This window comes from Sphaeramia orbicularis, chromosome 10 (assembly GCF_902148855.1).
Source record: "Sphaeramia orbicularis chromosome 10, fSphaOr1.1, whole genome shotgun sequence".
Lineage (NCBI taxonomy): Eukaryota > Metazoa > Chordata > Actinopteri > Kurtiformes > Apogonidae > Sphaeramia > Sphaeramia orbicularis.
The window spans coordinates 28,125,366-28,142,453 of NC_043966.1; the positions used below are offsets into that span (position 1 = coordinate 28,125,366).

Genomic DNA, 17,088 nt, shown 5'->3' on the forward strand with positions numbered 1-17,088 from the left:
GCAGTTATGCTAATAATTCTTGTTGAATTAAATTGATTTGAAATACTTGCCCACCCCGGGGTGAACATTAGACTTGGTAGCCATCTATTCAGCCATCATCAATGCAAAAACGGAAGACATAAATAGAATACCTGAAAAACAGTAAAACTACCTTATTCCGGGTACTACAAGAAATTCAAAAGTGAGAGGATATTTTAGCCTACCTCAGGTGAGCCATCGCTATCTCCAAATGCGTCTGAAAAGTCTGTTGGACTTTTTTTCAGAGTCTCATCTGCAGGTAATGTAGTGTCATTATATGATGAGACAAACTTGAAGTCACTGGTTCTAGATCCCGTTGTCAAATAGGCGTCATAATTATAGGTGCTGCGTAAAGTTCCTGTGCCATCGACGTCTGCGTAATTTGGAGGCAAATATGCGCTGGGGATTGCAACTGCTCCATCAAACAACAGTCTGGGCTTTCTCCTCCGACAAAACCTCACACCCATGACGATGATGATGAATGTAAGGAATATTGTAGAAACTGACACCAAGGCGATGATTAGGTATGAGGTCAATTTGGAATTCTTCTCATCATAAGAAATGTCTTTCAGTTCTGGAACCTCGGCCAAGTTATCAGAAATAAGTAAATACATGGCACAAGTGGCAGAGAGAGGAGGCTGTCCGTTATCTTTCACTGACACAATAAGGTTCTGTTTCATGTTGTCAGATTCAGAAATGTCCCGCTGTGTCCTGATCTCTCCACTGTGGAGTCCAATAGTAAAAAGGCCAGGATCAGTGGATTTGACTATTTGATAGGACAGCCAGGCGTTCTGTCCAGAGTCTGCGTCCACAGCTATCACTTTGGACACCAGAGAGCCTCCGTGGGCAGCTTTGGGGACCAGCTCAGTCATGAAGGAGTTTCCCTCAGGGGTGGGGTACAGTATCTGAGGAGAGTTGTCATTCACATCCGATACAAACACACTGACTGTCACGTTGCTGCTGAGCGGAGGAGAACCGTTATCTCTGGCCATCACGTGGACTTTAAAACTCTTAAACTGTTCATAATCAAATGACCTCACAGCGTGGATCACTCCCGTGTCTCCATTCACAGACAGATAGGAGGACACCGGGGCACCGTTCACCTCACCAGGTAACAGAGAATAAATCACTGTACCGTTTTGTCTCCAATCCGGGTCTCGAGCAGTAACGGAACATAAAGTGGATCCAGGTTTGTTATTCTCAGTCACATATGCGCTGTAGGACTGCTCCTCAAACACAGGTGGGTTGTCATTGATGTCAGCTACAGATAACTGAACAGTTTTAGAGGAGGACAGAGGAGGAGAGCCCTCGTCAGTAGCAGTGATTGTAATGTTGTAATCAGACACTAGTTCACGGTCCAGTTGTTCTGTGGTCACCAGAGAATGGTAGTTTTTAATAGAAGGAACTAACTTAAAAGGGACACCTTGCTGAATGGAGCAACGGACCTGTTTATTATTCTCAGAGTCTCTATCCTGTACATTAATGATGCCCACCTCTGTACCAGGTGACACGCTCTCAGGTATGGGGTTAGTCAATGATTTCAAGTTTACAACTGGGGCATTGTCGTTAATATCAGTAATTTCAATCATCAAAGTTGCATAAGAAACTAGTCCCAGTCCATCTTTTGCGCTTATCTGCATTTCATAAGATGAAACTTTCTCATGATCAATAATTCCAAGTACTTTCACCTCTCCTGTTTTGGGGTTCAGTGAAAACACCTTGCTATTTTTACTTGATACATGATCAAATTCATAGGTAATCTCACTGTTTAAACCATCGTCTGCATCAGTGGCACTGACTGTGATCACCAGTGTACCGGGAGGAGAATTTTCTGGCAAACTTGCTTTATACACAGTCTGGCTAAAAACTGGTTCATTATCATTAGCATCCAGTACAGTGACGTGTATGGCTACAGTCCCTGATCTCTGAGGAGAGCCGCCATCAAATGCAGTGAGCAAAAGCATAATGTCCTTTTTGTCCTCTCTGTCTAATTCTTTATCTAAAACTAATTCGCAGTATTTCCGCCCACCAGATTTTGCGTTAACATTAAGTTTGAAATGATCATTCTGCTGAAGAGAGTAGCCCTGAACAGCATTTTCTCCGATGTCTTCGTCATGTGCCTCACCGAGAAGAAACCGCGCACCCTTATCTGCCGATTCCCGAATTTCAATTTTTACTGATTCCTCTTTAAACTGTGGTGAGTTATCGTTTATGTCCTGGACGCGGATATTAATCCGATGCAGTTCTAAAGGGTTTTCCAACACGAGTTCTTGCTTCAGAATGCACGATGCTCTTTTTTCACAAAGCCCCTCTCTGTCGATCCTTTCCTGCACCAGCAGATCTCCAGTGTTGAGATTAACACCACAGTAGTTAACGTTATCATCCTCGGTATCGATTCGGGCTTTTCTAGCAGACAATCCACCCAAATCAAGTCCAAGATCCTTAGCAATATTACCAATTACAGATCCACGTTTCATCTCTTCGGGAATAGAGTAGCTCACGTCTCCACTGATGGGGCGTAGGACAAATACAACAAAAGCAAGACCATAGTATTGCAGCGCGAATCGGTTTAGTTCCATTCTTACAATAAACAAGGATTCATCAGTAGCCAAAGTATAAATCAAAAGCTCCAAAAGTATCCAAAAAAAGATATCAAGCCAGGAAGTGTTTCAAGTCAAATGCTGCACAATAAGAAATGCTATATGCTGTCTGAAAAAATGGGAGGAGAGTGGACGTGTTTCCTCGTTTATTAGTGGACACTGACACCGTGAGCATTTCTACGGGTATGACACTGACACCTCTGTTGTTCTGTAAAATCCGAAAGGACCTCAGAGAGAAGTGTATGAACATTTAGAAGTAGAGAAGTGAATTTAAAAAAAAAAAAAAAAATAAAACACGTTTCCATATCATAGTTACTCATTTTTATGTTATAAAAACATTCTGACTCCGCATCTCTATTTCAAACTGGATGCAATATACAGAAGATAACATAGAAGTTGCGATAACAAAAAAACAAAACAAAAAAAAACAAACAAAAAAAAAAAACATTGCAAGTTATACATATATATTAAAAATATCAGATTCGTGCTGTGACAATTGTGCCTGTACCTCAAAAGAATCATCCGAGTCTCCGAAGGAGTCAGAAAAGTCCGTAATGCTTGTCTTCAGTTTGGTCAGCAGGCAGAGTGTTGTCATTATAAGAAGACACAAACTTAGTCACTTGTTCACGATCCTGTTGTCAAATAGGCGTTATGATAACCCTCCAGAGTAAAAAAAAAAAAAAAACTGAATGCAAAACATTCGCCGTAACGTTGAAAAAATTATTAATAATTGCGCAAGTTTACGTAAAGATAAGTAGAAACATCTCTCAAAAAACCATATTAAAGACTGGGTTGTGAGTGTACATCAGAGAAAAAAAAAACAAAAACAAAACATTACTATCTGCAAGGAAATCAGTCGTATAAAAACTCTGACCAACCTTTACACAATTCAAACCTTCAAAGTCTTCTGCTTAGCACAAATGAAGTCACTTTCAATAAGACCTTGGAAAAACTGTAATAATTAAATAATACTTAAAATAAAGCAACTGTTCCTACCTCAGGAGAAGAGTCACAATCTCCGAATGCATCAGAAAAGTCTGTTAGACTCTTCTTCAGAGTCTGGTCAGCAGGCAGAGTGTTGTCATTATACGATGAAACGAACTTAAAGTCACTGGTTCTAGATCCTGTTGTCAAGTAGGTGTCATAATTGTAAGTGCTGCGTAAAGTTCCTGTTCCATCAACATCTGCGTAATTAGGAGGCAGATACGCACTGGGGATTGCAACTGCTCCGTCAAACAACAGTCTGGGCTTTCTCCTGCAACAAAACCTCACACCCATGACGATGATGATGAATGTAAGGAAAATTGTGGAAACTGACACCAGTGCTATGATTAGGTATGAGGTTAATTTGGAATTCTTCTCTTCATAAGAAATGTCTTTCAGTTCTGGAACCTCAGCCAAGTTATCAGAAATAAGTAAATACATGGCACAGGTGGCAGAGAGAGGAGGCTGTCCGTTATCTTTCACTGACACAATAAGGTTCTGTTTCATGTTGTCAGATTCAGAAATGTCCCGCTGTGTCCTGATCTCTCCACTGTGGAGTCCAATAGTAAAAAGGCCAGGATCCGTGGATTTGACTATTTGATAGGACAGCCAGGCGTTCTGTCCAGAGTCCGCGTCCACAGCTATCACTTTGGACACCAGAGAGCCTCCGTGGGCAGCTTTGGGGACCAGCTCAGTCATGAAGGAGTTTCCCTCAGGGGTGGGGTACAGTATCTGAGGAGAGTTGTCATTCACATCAGATATAAACACACTGACTGTCACGTTGCTGCTGAGCGGAGGAGAACCGTTATCTCTGGCCATCACGTGGACTTTAAAACTCTTGAACTGTTCATAATCAAACGACCTCACAGCGTGGATCACTCCCGTGTCTCCATTCACAGACAGATAGGAGGACACCGGGGCACCGTTCACCTCACCAGGTAAAAGAGAATAAATCACTGTACCGTTTTGTCTCCAGTCCGGGTCTCGAGCAGTAACGGAACATAAAGTGGATCCAGGTTTGTTATTTTCAGTCACATATGCGCTGTAGGACTGCTCCTCAAACACAGGTGGGTTGTCATTGATGTCAGCTACAGATAACTGAACAGTTTTAGAGGAGGACAGAGGAGGAGAGCCCTCGTCAGTGGCAGTGATTGTAATGTTGTAATCAGACACTAGTTCACGGTCCAGTTGTTCTGTGGTCACCAGAGAATAGTAGTTTTTAATAGAAGGAACTAACTTAAAAGGGACACCTTGTTGAATGGAGCAGCGGACCTGTTTATTGTTTTCTGAGTCTCTATCCTGCACATTAATGATGCCCACCTCTGTACCAGGTGACACATTCTCAGGTATGGGGTTAGTCAGTGATTTCAAGTTTACAACTGGAGCATTATCATTAACATCAGTAATTTCAACTATTAAAGTAGAATATGACGCCAATCCCAAACCATCTTTGGCACTAATCTGCATTTCATATGATGACTCTTTTTCATAATCAATAGGTCCAACAACTTTGACCTCTCCTGTTTTGGGGTTCAAAGAGAAAATTTGGTTTTCATCAGAAACATGATCAAATGCATAAATAACTTCACCATTGACTCCTTCGTCTGCATCAGTAGCACTCACTCTGAGCAGAACAGTATCAAAAGGAGAATTTTCTGGTAAAGTTGCCTTATACACATTCTGGCTAAATACTGGTACGTTATCATTAGTATCCAGAACAGTAACGTATATGACTACAGTACCTGATCTCTGAGGAGAGCCGCCATCAAATGCTGTGAGCAACAACATAATCTCGTTTTTATCTTCTCTGTCTAACTCCTTATTTAATACTAGTTCGCCATATTTTCGTCCATTGTCCTTTGTTTTTATATTTAAGGAGAAATGGTCATTTTGTTGAAGGGTGTAGCCCTGAACACCATTTTCTCCGATATCTCCATCATGTGCTTCATCCAGTGGAAAGTGTGCGCCCTTGTCTGTTGATTCCTGAATTTCAAATTTAAGTGATTCCTCTTTAAACTGGGGTGAGTTGTCATTAATATCCTGGACGCGGATACTGAAACGATGAAGATCTAAAGGGTTTTCTAGGACTAGCTCCTGTTTTAAAACACACGATGCCTTTTTCGCACATAGTCCTTCTCTGTCGATCCTTTCCTGTACGATCAAATCTCCGGTATTTAGGTTAATGCTGCAGTATTGAACGCTGTTATCCTCAGTATCTATACGAGCCCTGCGAGCGGGCAGTCTTCCCACATCAAGTCCAAAATCCTTAGCAATATTTCCAATGACAGATCCCCGTTTCATTTCCTCTGGGATAGAATAGCTCACATCTCCGTGGATCGAGTGAACAGTAAGAAAAACAAATACAAAGCCGTAGTACAGTGCACATTTGATGTAACCCATTTTCAGTCACTGAACGATTGGATACAAAAAAGTGAATTAGACCAATATCCTCCAAGTAATAGTATTTTCTCCTATCCAGCCACAGAAGAATGGTTTTATCTCAAGTGCGGTTCAGTAGATGATTCAGTCTTTACATTTGCTGACAAAGACGGGTGGAGAATAAACGACCTTTCTCGATAGCTGGTAGACACTGACACCATGAGTATAGTGTCAGGAATAACACTTACAAAAAAAGGTTCCACGTTTTTCAACACGTCTGTTCATTCCTTTCAATTAAACCCACGTTAATTAGAATCAAATGTCAACAAAAGTTCTAAAAATCCAAACCCGTGTTTCTCTTCTCTGATATGTAGTTCGACAGTGTATATGAGAAACTACCGTTACAGACAGCAAAAGTCAATCATTTGAAGCGTTGGTCAAATACATTATGCTCGTATTTTAAACGGGGCAGTAATCCGAACGTGTCCACGGTTTGCTGAGTTTAAAATGTGTACTAGTTTGTATTGTTTTGTATTGGGCAGTATGGATGGTGGGATTTACTCTTGTGAAACACTAATCAATTATATGTAACGACATAATAAATACACTGTCAAAAAATTACAATATGATTAAAAGAATTGGAGACAATATAATTATTTAAATCACGTTCGATAGACTACATAAAATCCTAATGTAAGCAAGGAAATTATATTTCAGACCAGGTCTTGAGAATTCCTTTACGTACAGGCGCAGTCAAAAACTTTTGACTACACAAATCCACAGGACCCTTCACCACTTTATTATCGCCGTTCTATCACTGACGAAATACTCAATACATTTCAGAGGATCTAGTCAAAAAACAGTGGGAAAAGACTGAAATGACCACAAATATCAATCAATGATATGGGATAATTAAAAAAAAAAAAAAAAAAAAACTCATCTAGAAAAAGCTTATCATGTACTAACTTCAGCACCATGGACAGATACATAGGACCAGCAAGAGAGATAACGGATTATCACAGGGGGGATTTTTTTTATTTATTTTTTTTTTTTTGTAATGCAATCCAATTCATTACAGAATAGGTAAATAAAAGTCTGTCCAAGTGTGTGCAGAGGATGGTGTGTTTAATTAATTCACTCTCAAAATAGCTTTAAAGTTGTTGAAATATCATGAGATAATTGTTTATTAGGATTTGTGAAAAATATCCAAATCTGAATTGAAAAATTACAAGAAACACTTTATGATACGAATATCAACTTAGTATTGACCGAAAAAAAGCCAGTGTAGCAAAGCAACAAAGAGGATATTAAACACTATGAATTTAAATAGAAACTCAAAATGAACCTATATACAGCAGGAAAAAGAGCAAGACAAAAAAAGAAAACAAAACAAAAACAGCAGTGCTATGTTTTTAAAATATTCTTACGACTGAGTGCTAAAACAGCATCAATAAAGCACACAATTACAAATGCTGTATATCAATGCAGTTATCTCAATAATGCTTGTGAAATTAAACTGATTTAAAATACTTCCCTACCCCGGGGCGAACACTAGACTTGGTAGCCAACTATTCAGCCATCAACAATGAGAAAACGGAAGACATAAAATAGAATACCTGAAAAACAGTAAAACTACCTTAATCCGGGAACTACCAGAAACTCAAAAGTGAGAGGATATTTAGCCTACCTCAGGTGAGCCATCACTATCTCCAAATGCGTCACTAAAGTCTGTTGGACTTTTTTTCAGAGTCCCATCTGCAGGTAATGTAGTGTCATTATATGATGAGACGAACTTAAAGTCACTGGTTCTAGATCCTGTTGTCAAATAGGCGTCATAATTGTAGGAGCTGCGTAAAGTTCCCGTCCCATCGACGTCTGCGTAATTTGGAGGCAAATATGCGCTGGGGATTGCAACTGCTCCATCAAACAACAGTCTGGGCTTTCTTCTGCGACAAAACCTCACACCCATGACGATGATGATGAATGTAAGGAATATCGTAGAAACTGACACCAAGGCGATGATTAGGTATGAGGTCAATTTTGAATTCTTCTCATCATAAGAAATGTCTTTCAGTTCTGGAACCTCAGCCAAGTTATCAGAAATAAGTAAATGCATGGCACAGGTGGCAGAGAGAGGAGGCTGTCCGTTATCTTTCACTGACACAATAAGGTTCTGTTTCATGTTGTCAGATTCAGAAATGTCCCGCTGTGTCCTGATCTCTCCACTGTGGAGTCCAATAGTAAAAAGTCCAGGATCAGTGGATTTGACTATTTGATAGGACAGCCAGGCGTTCTGTCCAGAGTCCGCGTCCACAGCTATCACTTTGGACACCAGAGAGCCTCCGTGGGCAGCTTTGGGGACCAGCTCAGTCATGAAGGAGTTTCCCTCCGGGGTGGGGTACAGTATCTGAGGAGAGTTGTCATTCACATCAGATACAAACACACTGACTGTTACGTTGCTGCTGAGCGGAGGAGAACCGTTATCTCTGGCCATCACGTGAACTTTAAAACTCTTAAAATGTTCATAATCAAAAGACCTCACAGCGTGGATCACTCCCGTGTCTCCATTCACAGACAGATAGGAGGACACCGGGGCACCGTTCACCTCACCAGGTAACAGAGAATAAATCACTGTACCGTTTTGTCTCCAGTCGGGGTCTCGAGCAGTAACGGAACATAAAGTGGATCCAGGTTTGTTATTCTCAGTCACATATGCGCTGTAGGACTGCTCCTCAAACACAGGTGGGTTGTCATTGATGTCAGCTACAGATAATTGAACAGTTTTAGAGGAGGACAGAGGTGGAGAGCCCTCGTCAGTGGCAGTGATTGTAATGTTGTAATCAGACACTAGTTCACGGTCCAGTTGTTCTGTGGTCACCAGAGAATAGTAGTTTTTAATAGAAGGAACTAACTTAAAAGGGACACCTTGCTGAATGGAACAGCGGACCTGTTTATTATTCTCAGAGTCTCTATCCTGTACATTAATGATGCCCACCTCTGTACCAGGTGACACGCTCTCAGGTATGGGGTTAGTCAGTGATTTCAAGTATACAACTGGGGCGTTGTCGTTAATATCAGTAATTTCAATCATCAAAGTTGCATAAGAAACTAGTCCCAGTCCATCTTTTGCGCTTATCTGCATTTCATAAGATGAAACTTTCTCGTGATCAATAACTCCAAGTACTTTCACCTCTCCTGTTTTGGGGTTCAGTGAAAACACCTTGCTATTTTTACTTGATACATGATCAAATTCATAGGTAATCTCACTGTTTAAACCATCGTCTGCATCAGTGGCACTGACTGTGATCACCAGTGTACCGGGAGGAGAATTTTCTGGCAAACTTGCTTTATACACAGTCTGACTAAAAACTGGTTCATTATCATTAGCATCCAGTACAGTGACGTGTATGACTACAGTCCCTGATCTCTGAGGAGAGCCGCCATCAAATGCAGTGAGCAAAAGCATAATGTCCTTTTTGTCCTCTCTGTCTAATTCTTTATCTAAAACTAATTCGCAGTATTTCCGCCCACCAGATTTTGCGTTAACATTTAGTTTGAAATGATCATTCTGCTGAAGAGAGTAGCCCTGAACAGCATTTTCTCCGATGTCTTCGTCATGTGCTTCACCGAGAAGAAACCGTGCACCCTTTATTGCTGACTCCTGAATTTCAATTTTCACTGACTCCTCTTTAAACTGTGGTGAGTTATCGTTTATGTCCTGGACGCGGATATTAATCCGATGCAGTTCTAAAGGGTTTTCCAACACGAGTTCTTGCTTCAGAATGCACGATGCTCTTTTTTCACAAAGCCCCTCTCTGTCGATCCTTTCCTGCACCAGCAGATCTCCAGTGTTGAGATTAACACCACAGTAGTTAACGTTATCATCCTCGGTATCGATTCGGGCTTTTCTAGCAGACAATCCACCCAAATCAAGTCCAAGATCCTTAGCAATATTACCAATTACAGATCCACGTTTCATCTCTTCGGGAATAGAGTAGCTCACGTCTCCACTGATGGGGCGTAGGACAAATACAAAAAAAGCAAGACCATAGTATTGCAGCGCGAATCGGTTTAGTTCCATTCTTACAATAAACAACGATTCATCAGTAGCCAAAGTATAAATCAAAAGCTCCAAAAGTATCCAAAAAAAGATATCAAGCCAGGAAGTGTTTCAAGTCAAATGCTGCACAATAAGAAATGCTATATGCTGTCTGAAAAAATGGGAGGAGAGTGGACGTGTTTCCTCGTTTATTAGTGGACACTGACACCGTGAGCATTTCTAGGAGTATGGCACTGACACCTCTGTTGTTCTGTAAAATACTAAAGGACCTCAGAGAGAAGTGTAACAACATTTAAAAGTAGAGAAGTGAATTAAAAAAAGAAAAATCAAAAAACGGGAAAAAAAAAAAAAAAAAACACGTTCCCATACCGTAGTTACTCAATTTTAAGTTATAAAAATATTCTCACACCGCATCTCTACTTCGAACTGGATGCAATATACATAAGATAACATAGAGGTTGCGATACCAAAAAAAAAAAAAAACCGAAAAAAAAAAACAAAAAACAAAAACTATGTAACTTAAACATATATATTACAAATATCAGATTCATGCTTTGAAAATTGTGCCTATACCTCAAAATAATCATCACAGTCTCCAAAGAAGTCAGAAAAGTCCGCTATGCTTGTCTTCACAGTTTGCTCAGCAGGCAGTGTTGTCATTATACGAAGACACAAACTTAGTTACTTGTTCAATATCCTGTTGTCAAATAGGCGCCATAATTATTTTCCAGAGTAAATAAAACCGCAAGCAAAATATTCACTGTAAACTTTTGAAAGTTACTAATAATTGCGCAAGTAAGATAAGTAGAAACACCTCTCAAAAAACGATATTCAAGACTGGGTTGTGAGTGTACATCATAGCAACCACAACAATACTAACTGCCAGGATTTTGGTCGTATAATAACTCTGACCAACCTTAACACAATTCAGACCCTGAAAGTTTTCTGCTTAGCACACGTAAAATATCTTTCAATACAAGCAAGACCTTGAAAAAATGATAATATTTAAATAATACTTAAAATAAAGCAACTGTTCCTACCTCAGGAGAAGAGTCACAATCTCCAAACGCATCAGAAAAGTCTGTTAGACTTTTCTTCAGAGTCTGGTCAGCAGGCAGAGTGTTGTCATTGTAAGATGAAACGAACTTAAAGTCACTGGTTCTAGATCCTGTTGTCAAATAGGCGTCATAATTGTAGGTGCTGCGTAAAGTTCCTGTGCCGTCAACATCTGCGTAATTTGGAGGCAGATAAGCGCTGGGGATTGCTACTGCTCCATCAAACAACAGTCTGGGCTTTCTCCTGCGACAAAACCTCACACCCATGACGATGATGATGAATGTAAGGAAAATTGTGGAGACTGACACCAGGGCTATGATTAAATATGAGGTCAACTTGGAATTCTTTTCGTCATAAGAAATGTCTTTCAGTTCTGGAACCTCAGCCAAGTTATCAGAAATAAGTAAATACATGGCACAGGTGGCAGAGAGAGGAGGCTGTCCGTTATCTTTCACTGACACAATAAGGTTCTGTTTCATGTTGTCAGATTCAGAAATGTCCCGCTGTGTCCTGATCTCTCCACTGTGGAGTCCAATAGTAAAAAGGCCAGGATCAGTGGATTTGACTATTTGATAGGACAGCCAGGCGTTCTGTCCAGAGTCCGCGTCCACAGCGATCACTTTGGACACTAGAGAGCCTCCGTGGGCAGCTTTGGGGACCAGCTCAGTCATGAAGGAGTTTCCCTCAGGGGTGGGGTACAGTATCTGAGGTGAGTTGTCATTCACATCAGATACAAACACACTGACTGTTACGTTGCTGCTGAGCGGAGGAGAACCGTTATCTCTGGCCATCACGTGAACTTTAAAACTCTTAAAATGTTCATAATCAAAAGACCTCACAGCGTGGATCACTCCCGTGTCTCCATTCACAGACAGATAGGAGGACACCGGGGCACCGTTTACCTCACCAGGTAACAGAGAATAAATCACTGTGCCGTTTTGTCTCCAGTCGGGGTCTCGAGCAGTAACGGAACATAAAGTTGATCCAGGTTTGTTATTTTCAGTCACATATGCGCTGTAGGACTGCTCCTCAAACACAGGTGGGTTGTCATTGATGTCAGCTACAGATAACTGAACAGTTTTAGAGGAGGACAGAGGAGGAGAGCCCTCGTCAGTGGCAGTGATTGTAATGTTGTAATCAGACACTAGTTCACGGTCCAGTTGTTCTGTGGTCACCAGAGAATAGTAGTTTTTAATAGAAGGAACTAACTTAAAAGGGACACCTTGCTGAATGGAGCAGCGGACCTGTTTATTATTCTCTGAGTCTCTATCCTGTACATTTATGATGCCCACCTCTGTACCAGGTGACACATTCTCAGGTGTGGGGTGTGTCAGTGACTTCAAATATATTACTGGCGCATTGTCATTTACATCAGTGATATCAATGACGACTTTTGCCTCTGATGAAAGGCCGTACCCATCTTTGGCCTCGACAATCACTTCGTACCTGGACCCCTCTTCATAATCTATTTCGCCAGCTACAAGAATTTCTCCAGTTTTTTCGTCTACTGAAAAAAGTTTTCGTGATTTTTCAGATAGTTCACTAAATTCATATGCAACATCTCCATTTAGACCTTCATCTGCGTCTGATGCACTGACAACAATAACTACTGCTTTTAAAGGTGAGTTTTCCTGCAACTTTGCTGTATAAACGGATTCTGTAAAAACTGGGGCGTTATCATTAGCGTCGAGCACGATGACGTGTATTACTACTGTCCCGGATCTATGAGGAGAACCACCGTCCACAGCAGTGAGAAGTAATTTCATTTCCTGCTGCTCCTCACGGTCTAATTCCTTTTCTAAAACTAACTCACCATATTTTCGGCCAGCACTTGTCGTCTGAATACTAAACACAAAATATGGGTTTTGTTGCAAAACATAACCCTCAACAGAATTCTTGCCAATATCTGCATCTTGTGCTGCATTAATCCGATACCTTGCGCCTTTGACAGCTGACTCTCTAATATCAAGCTTTATCACATCCTTCGGAAAAACTGGTGAATTATCGTTTATATCTTGCACCTGAAGAGACACACGGTGTAGCTCTAAAGGATTCTCCAATAGCAGGTCAAATTTAAGCACACAGGAGGGTTTGTCTGCGCAGTGCTCCTCTCTGTCTATTCTCTCTGCAACAAATAATTCTCCGCTTCGAAGGTTAATTCCGCAAAATTGTCTGTCGCCTCCATCCAGATCAATACGAGCTTTCCGAGCAGACAATCTTCCCACATCTAGTCCGAGGTCTTTGGCGATATTTCCAATAACAGATCCGCGTTTCAGCTCCTCTTGTACAGAATAGCTAAGGTCTCCGTGTGCGTAGCGGAGCACAACAAAGAAAAACATAAAGCCATAGGTCTGACTGATGTACCATGAAGGCATCATCCTTAAAATACACTGGGCAAATTAGAAAAAGGCAATTTCAAACGTTAAATATGTGATCAAATCCGTATTCAACCCTTCAAAGTGTCTCAGCCTGCAAATGAAACGGGATGGAGGATTCCAGTAATGGATGCTGTTTAGAGTAGCCCAATTATTCCACCGCAAAATTGGTCTATAGTGACACCACGAGTACAAACGATAGAATACAATCCATTACAAAATCTATAGTGGAATCGGAGTGGAGGTTCAATTGAATGGCTTTCAATGAGTAAATAAACTTGTAAGTCATTCATGAAGTTATAAATTCAGCACCTAGGACAGAGACACACGGTAGAAGAGGCAGTTCTGTTCAAGACAAGCAGACCAACTCGCCGCTCATAGGGGTGAAAACCCAAATGCATAGCTGTGTAAGAATCCTATAACAGTCTCATCTTGAACACGTTCTTTAACGCTAAAAGAATTGTGTAATAGATTGGAACTAGTAGGACCACTTAGTCACCAACTTCTGAGGAGTACAAGTGCATCCCAACACACTAAAAGTAGATCAGGTGGCAATATGCTTTATAAATAGTTGACAACTAAAAACGTTTCCATCCAAATGACATGATTTTTTTTAATGTACTTCAGAAAATCAACATGTTAATATTAAAATTTTCTGATTAAGTAAAGCCGCATGCAAAACATTCACTGTTACCTTTGTAAAAGTATTAATAATTCTGTAAGTAAAGGTAACGAAAAGTTGAAACCCCTTTCAAAATAGTAATATTCAAGAGTGGGTTGTGAGTGTACATGAGAGAAAATAAAACATTACTAATTGCCAAGAAAGCAGTCGTACAGGCTTTACACAATTCAAAACTCGAAAGGCTTCTTCTTAACACACACACACAAAAAAACTTACAATACCTTCAAGATATTGGGAAAACTGGTAATAATTAACTAATTGGCTACTTGAAGTAAAGCAACTGTTCCTACCTCAGGAGAAGAGTCACAATCTCCAAATGCTTCAGAAAAGTCTGTGAGACTTTTCTTCAGAGTCTGGTCAGCAGGAAGAGTGTTGTCATTATAAGATGAAACGAATTTAAAGTCACTGGTTCTAGATCCTGTTGTCAAATAGGCGTCATAATTGTAAGTGCTGCGTAAAGTTCCTGTTCCGTCAACATCTGCGTAATTAGGAGGCAGATAAGCGCTGGGGATTGCAACTGCTCCATCAAACAACAGTCTGGGCTTTCTCCTGCGACAAAACCTCACACCCATGACGATGATGATGAATGTAAGGAAAATTGTAGAAACTGACACCAGCGCTATGATTAGGTATGAGGTCAATTTGGAATTCTTTTCGTCATAAGAAATGTCTTTCAGTTCTGGAACCTCAGCCAAGTTATCAGAAATAAGTAAATACATGGCACAGGTGGCAGAGAGAGGAGGCTGTCCGTTATCTTTCACTGACACAATAAGGTTCTGTTTCATGTTGTCAGATTCAGAAATGTCCCGCTGTGTCCTGATCTCTCCACTGTGGAGTCCAATAGTAAAAAGGCCAGGATCAGTGGATTTGACTATTTGATAGGACAGCCAGGCGTTCTGTCCAGAGTCCGCGTCCACAGCTATCACTTTGGACACCAGAGAGCCTCCGTGGGCAGCTTTGGGGACCAGCTCAGTCATGAAGGAGTTTCCCTCCGGGGTGGGGTACAGTATCTGAGGAGAGTTGTCATTCACATCAGATACAAACACACTGACTGTCACGTTGCTGCTGAGCGGAGGAGAACCGTTATCTCTGGCCATCACGTGGACTTTAAAACTCCTGAACTGTTCATAATCAAACGACCTCACAGCGTGGATCATGCCCGTGTCTCCATTCACAGACAGATAGGAGGACACCGGGGCACCATTCACCTCACCAGGTAACAGAGAATAAATCACTGTACCGTTTTGTCTCCAATCCGGGTCTCGAGCAGTCACGGAACATAAAGTTGATCCAGGTTTGTTATTTTCAGTCACATATGCGCTGTATGACTGCTCCTCAAACACAGGTGGGTTGTCATTGATGTCAGCTACAGATAACTGAACAGTTTTCGAGGAGGACAGAGGTGGAGAGCCCTCGTCAGTGGCAGTGATTGTAATGTTGTAATCAGACACTCGTTCACGGTCTAGTTGTTCTGTGGTCACCAGAGAATAGTAGTTTTTAATCGAAGGAACTAACTTAAAAGGGACACCTTGTTGAATGGAACAGCGGACCTGTTTATTATTCTCTGAATCTCTATCCTGTACATTTATGATGCCCACCTCTGTACCAGGTGACACGCTCTCAGGTGTGGGGTTTGTCAGTGACTTCAGATATATTACTGGCGCATTGTCATTCACATCAGTGATATCAATGATGACTTTTGCCTCTGAGGAAAGGCCGTAACCATCTTTGGCCTCGACAATCACTTCATACCTTGACCCTTCTTCATAATCTATGGCACCATTTACAATTATTTCTCCAGTTTTCTGATCTAGTGAAAAAAGCTTCTGTGATTTATCAGAGAGTCTGCTAAATTCATATGTAACATCTCCATTTAAACCTTCATCTGCGTCTGATGCACTGACAACAATAACTACTGCTTTTAAAGGTGAGTTTTCTGGTAACTTTGCTGTATAAACTGATTCTGTAAAAACTGGGGCGTTATCATTAGCGTCGAGCACGATGACGTGTATGACTACTGTCCCGGATCTATGAGGAGAACCACCGTCCACAGCAGTGAGAAGTAATTTCATTTCCTGCTGCTCCTCACGGTCTAATTCCTTTTCTAAAACCAACTCAACGTATTTACTGCCAGCACTTGTTGTTTGAATATTAAACACAAAATGGGCATTGTCTTGCAAAGTGTAGCTTTCGACAGAATTCTTGCCGATATCTGCATCTTGTGCTGCATTAATCCGATACCTAGCACCTTTGACAGCTGACTCTCTAATATCAAGCTTTATCACATCTTTTGGAAAAGCTGGTGAATTATCGTTTATATCTTGCACCTGAAGAGACACACGGTGTAGCTCTAAAGGATTCTCCAATAGCAGGTCGAATTTAAGCACACAAGAGGGTTTGTCTGCGCAGTGTTCCTCTCTGTCTATTCTCTCTGCAACAAATAATTCTCCGCTTCGAAGGTTAATTCCGCAAAATTGTCTGTCGCCTCCATCCAGGTCAATACGAGCTTTCCGTGCAGACAATCTTCCCACATCTAGTCCGAGGTCCTTGGCGATATTCCCAATAACAGATCCGCGTTTCAGCTCCTCTTGTACGGAATAGCTAAGGTCTCCGTGTGCGTAGCGGAGCACAACAAAGAAAAACATAAAGCCATAGCTCTGACTGATGTACCGTAAAGGCATCATCCTTAAAATTCACAAGGCAAATCACAAAAAGGCAATTTCAGACATTAAATATGTGATCAAATCCGTATTCAACCCTTCAAAGTGTCTTAGCCTGGAAATGAAACGGGATGGAGAATTCCAGTAATGGATGCCGTTTAGAGCAGCCCAATTGTTCCACCGCAAAATTGGTCTATAGTGACACCACGAGTACAAACGATAGAATACAATCCATTTTAAAAGCTACAGTGGAGTCGAAGTGCAAGTTCGTTTG

General features: G+C 41.0%; 2 protein-coding genes across 29 annotated transcripts in view; both read right to left on the minus strand.

Moving 5' to 3' along the window:
• LOC115426731 (protocadherin gamma-C5-like) overlaps positions 1 to 17,088 on the minus strand; it is a 332,740-nt gene that overhangs the window by 258,076 nt on the left and 57,576 nt on the right. For 2 of the 28 annotated variants that reach the window (XM_030144949.1, XM_030144930.1), the window contains exon 1: positions 3,615 to 6,017. The exons of 20 other annotated variants lie outside the window; for them this stretch is intronic. In XM_030144949.1, the coding sequence (XP_030000809.1) occupies positions 3,615 to 6,002 (2,388 nt within the window). In that variant the 5' untranslated portion in view covers positions 6,003 to 6,017. Of the gene's footprint in view, positions 1 to 203; positions 2,670 to 3,614; positions 6,018 to 11,081; positions 13,595 to 14,444; positions 16,922 to 17,088 lie in introns of those variants that run through there. 6 more of the 28 variants (XM_030144922.1, XM_030144943.1, XM_030144923.1 and 3 more) reach the window with 6 other exon arrangements.
• Positions 7,660 to 10,170, minus strand: LOC115426766 (protocadherin beta-16-like). The gene has a single exon (XM_030144987.1). The coding sequence runs from the start codon at positions 10,060 to 10,062 to the stop codon at positions 7,660 to 7,662; it is 2,403 nt and encodes an 800-aa protein (XP_030000847.1). The 5' UTR covers positions 10,063 to 10,170.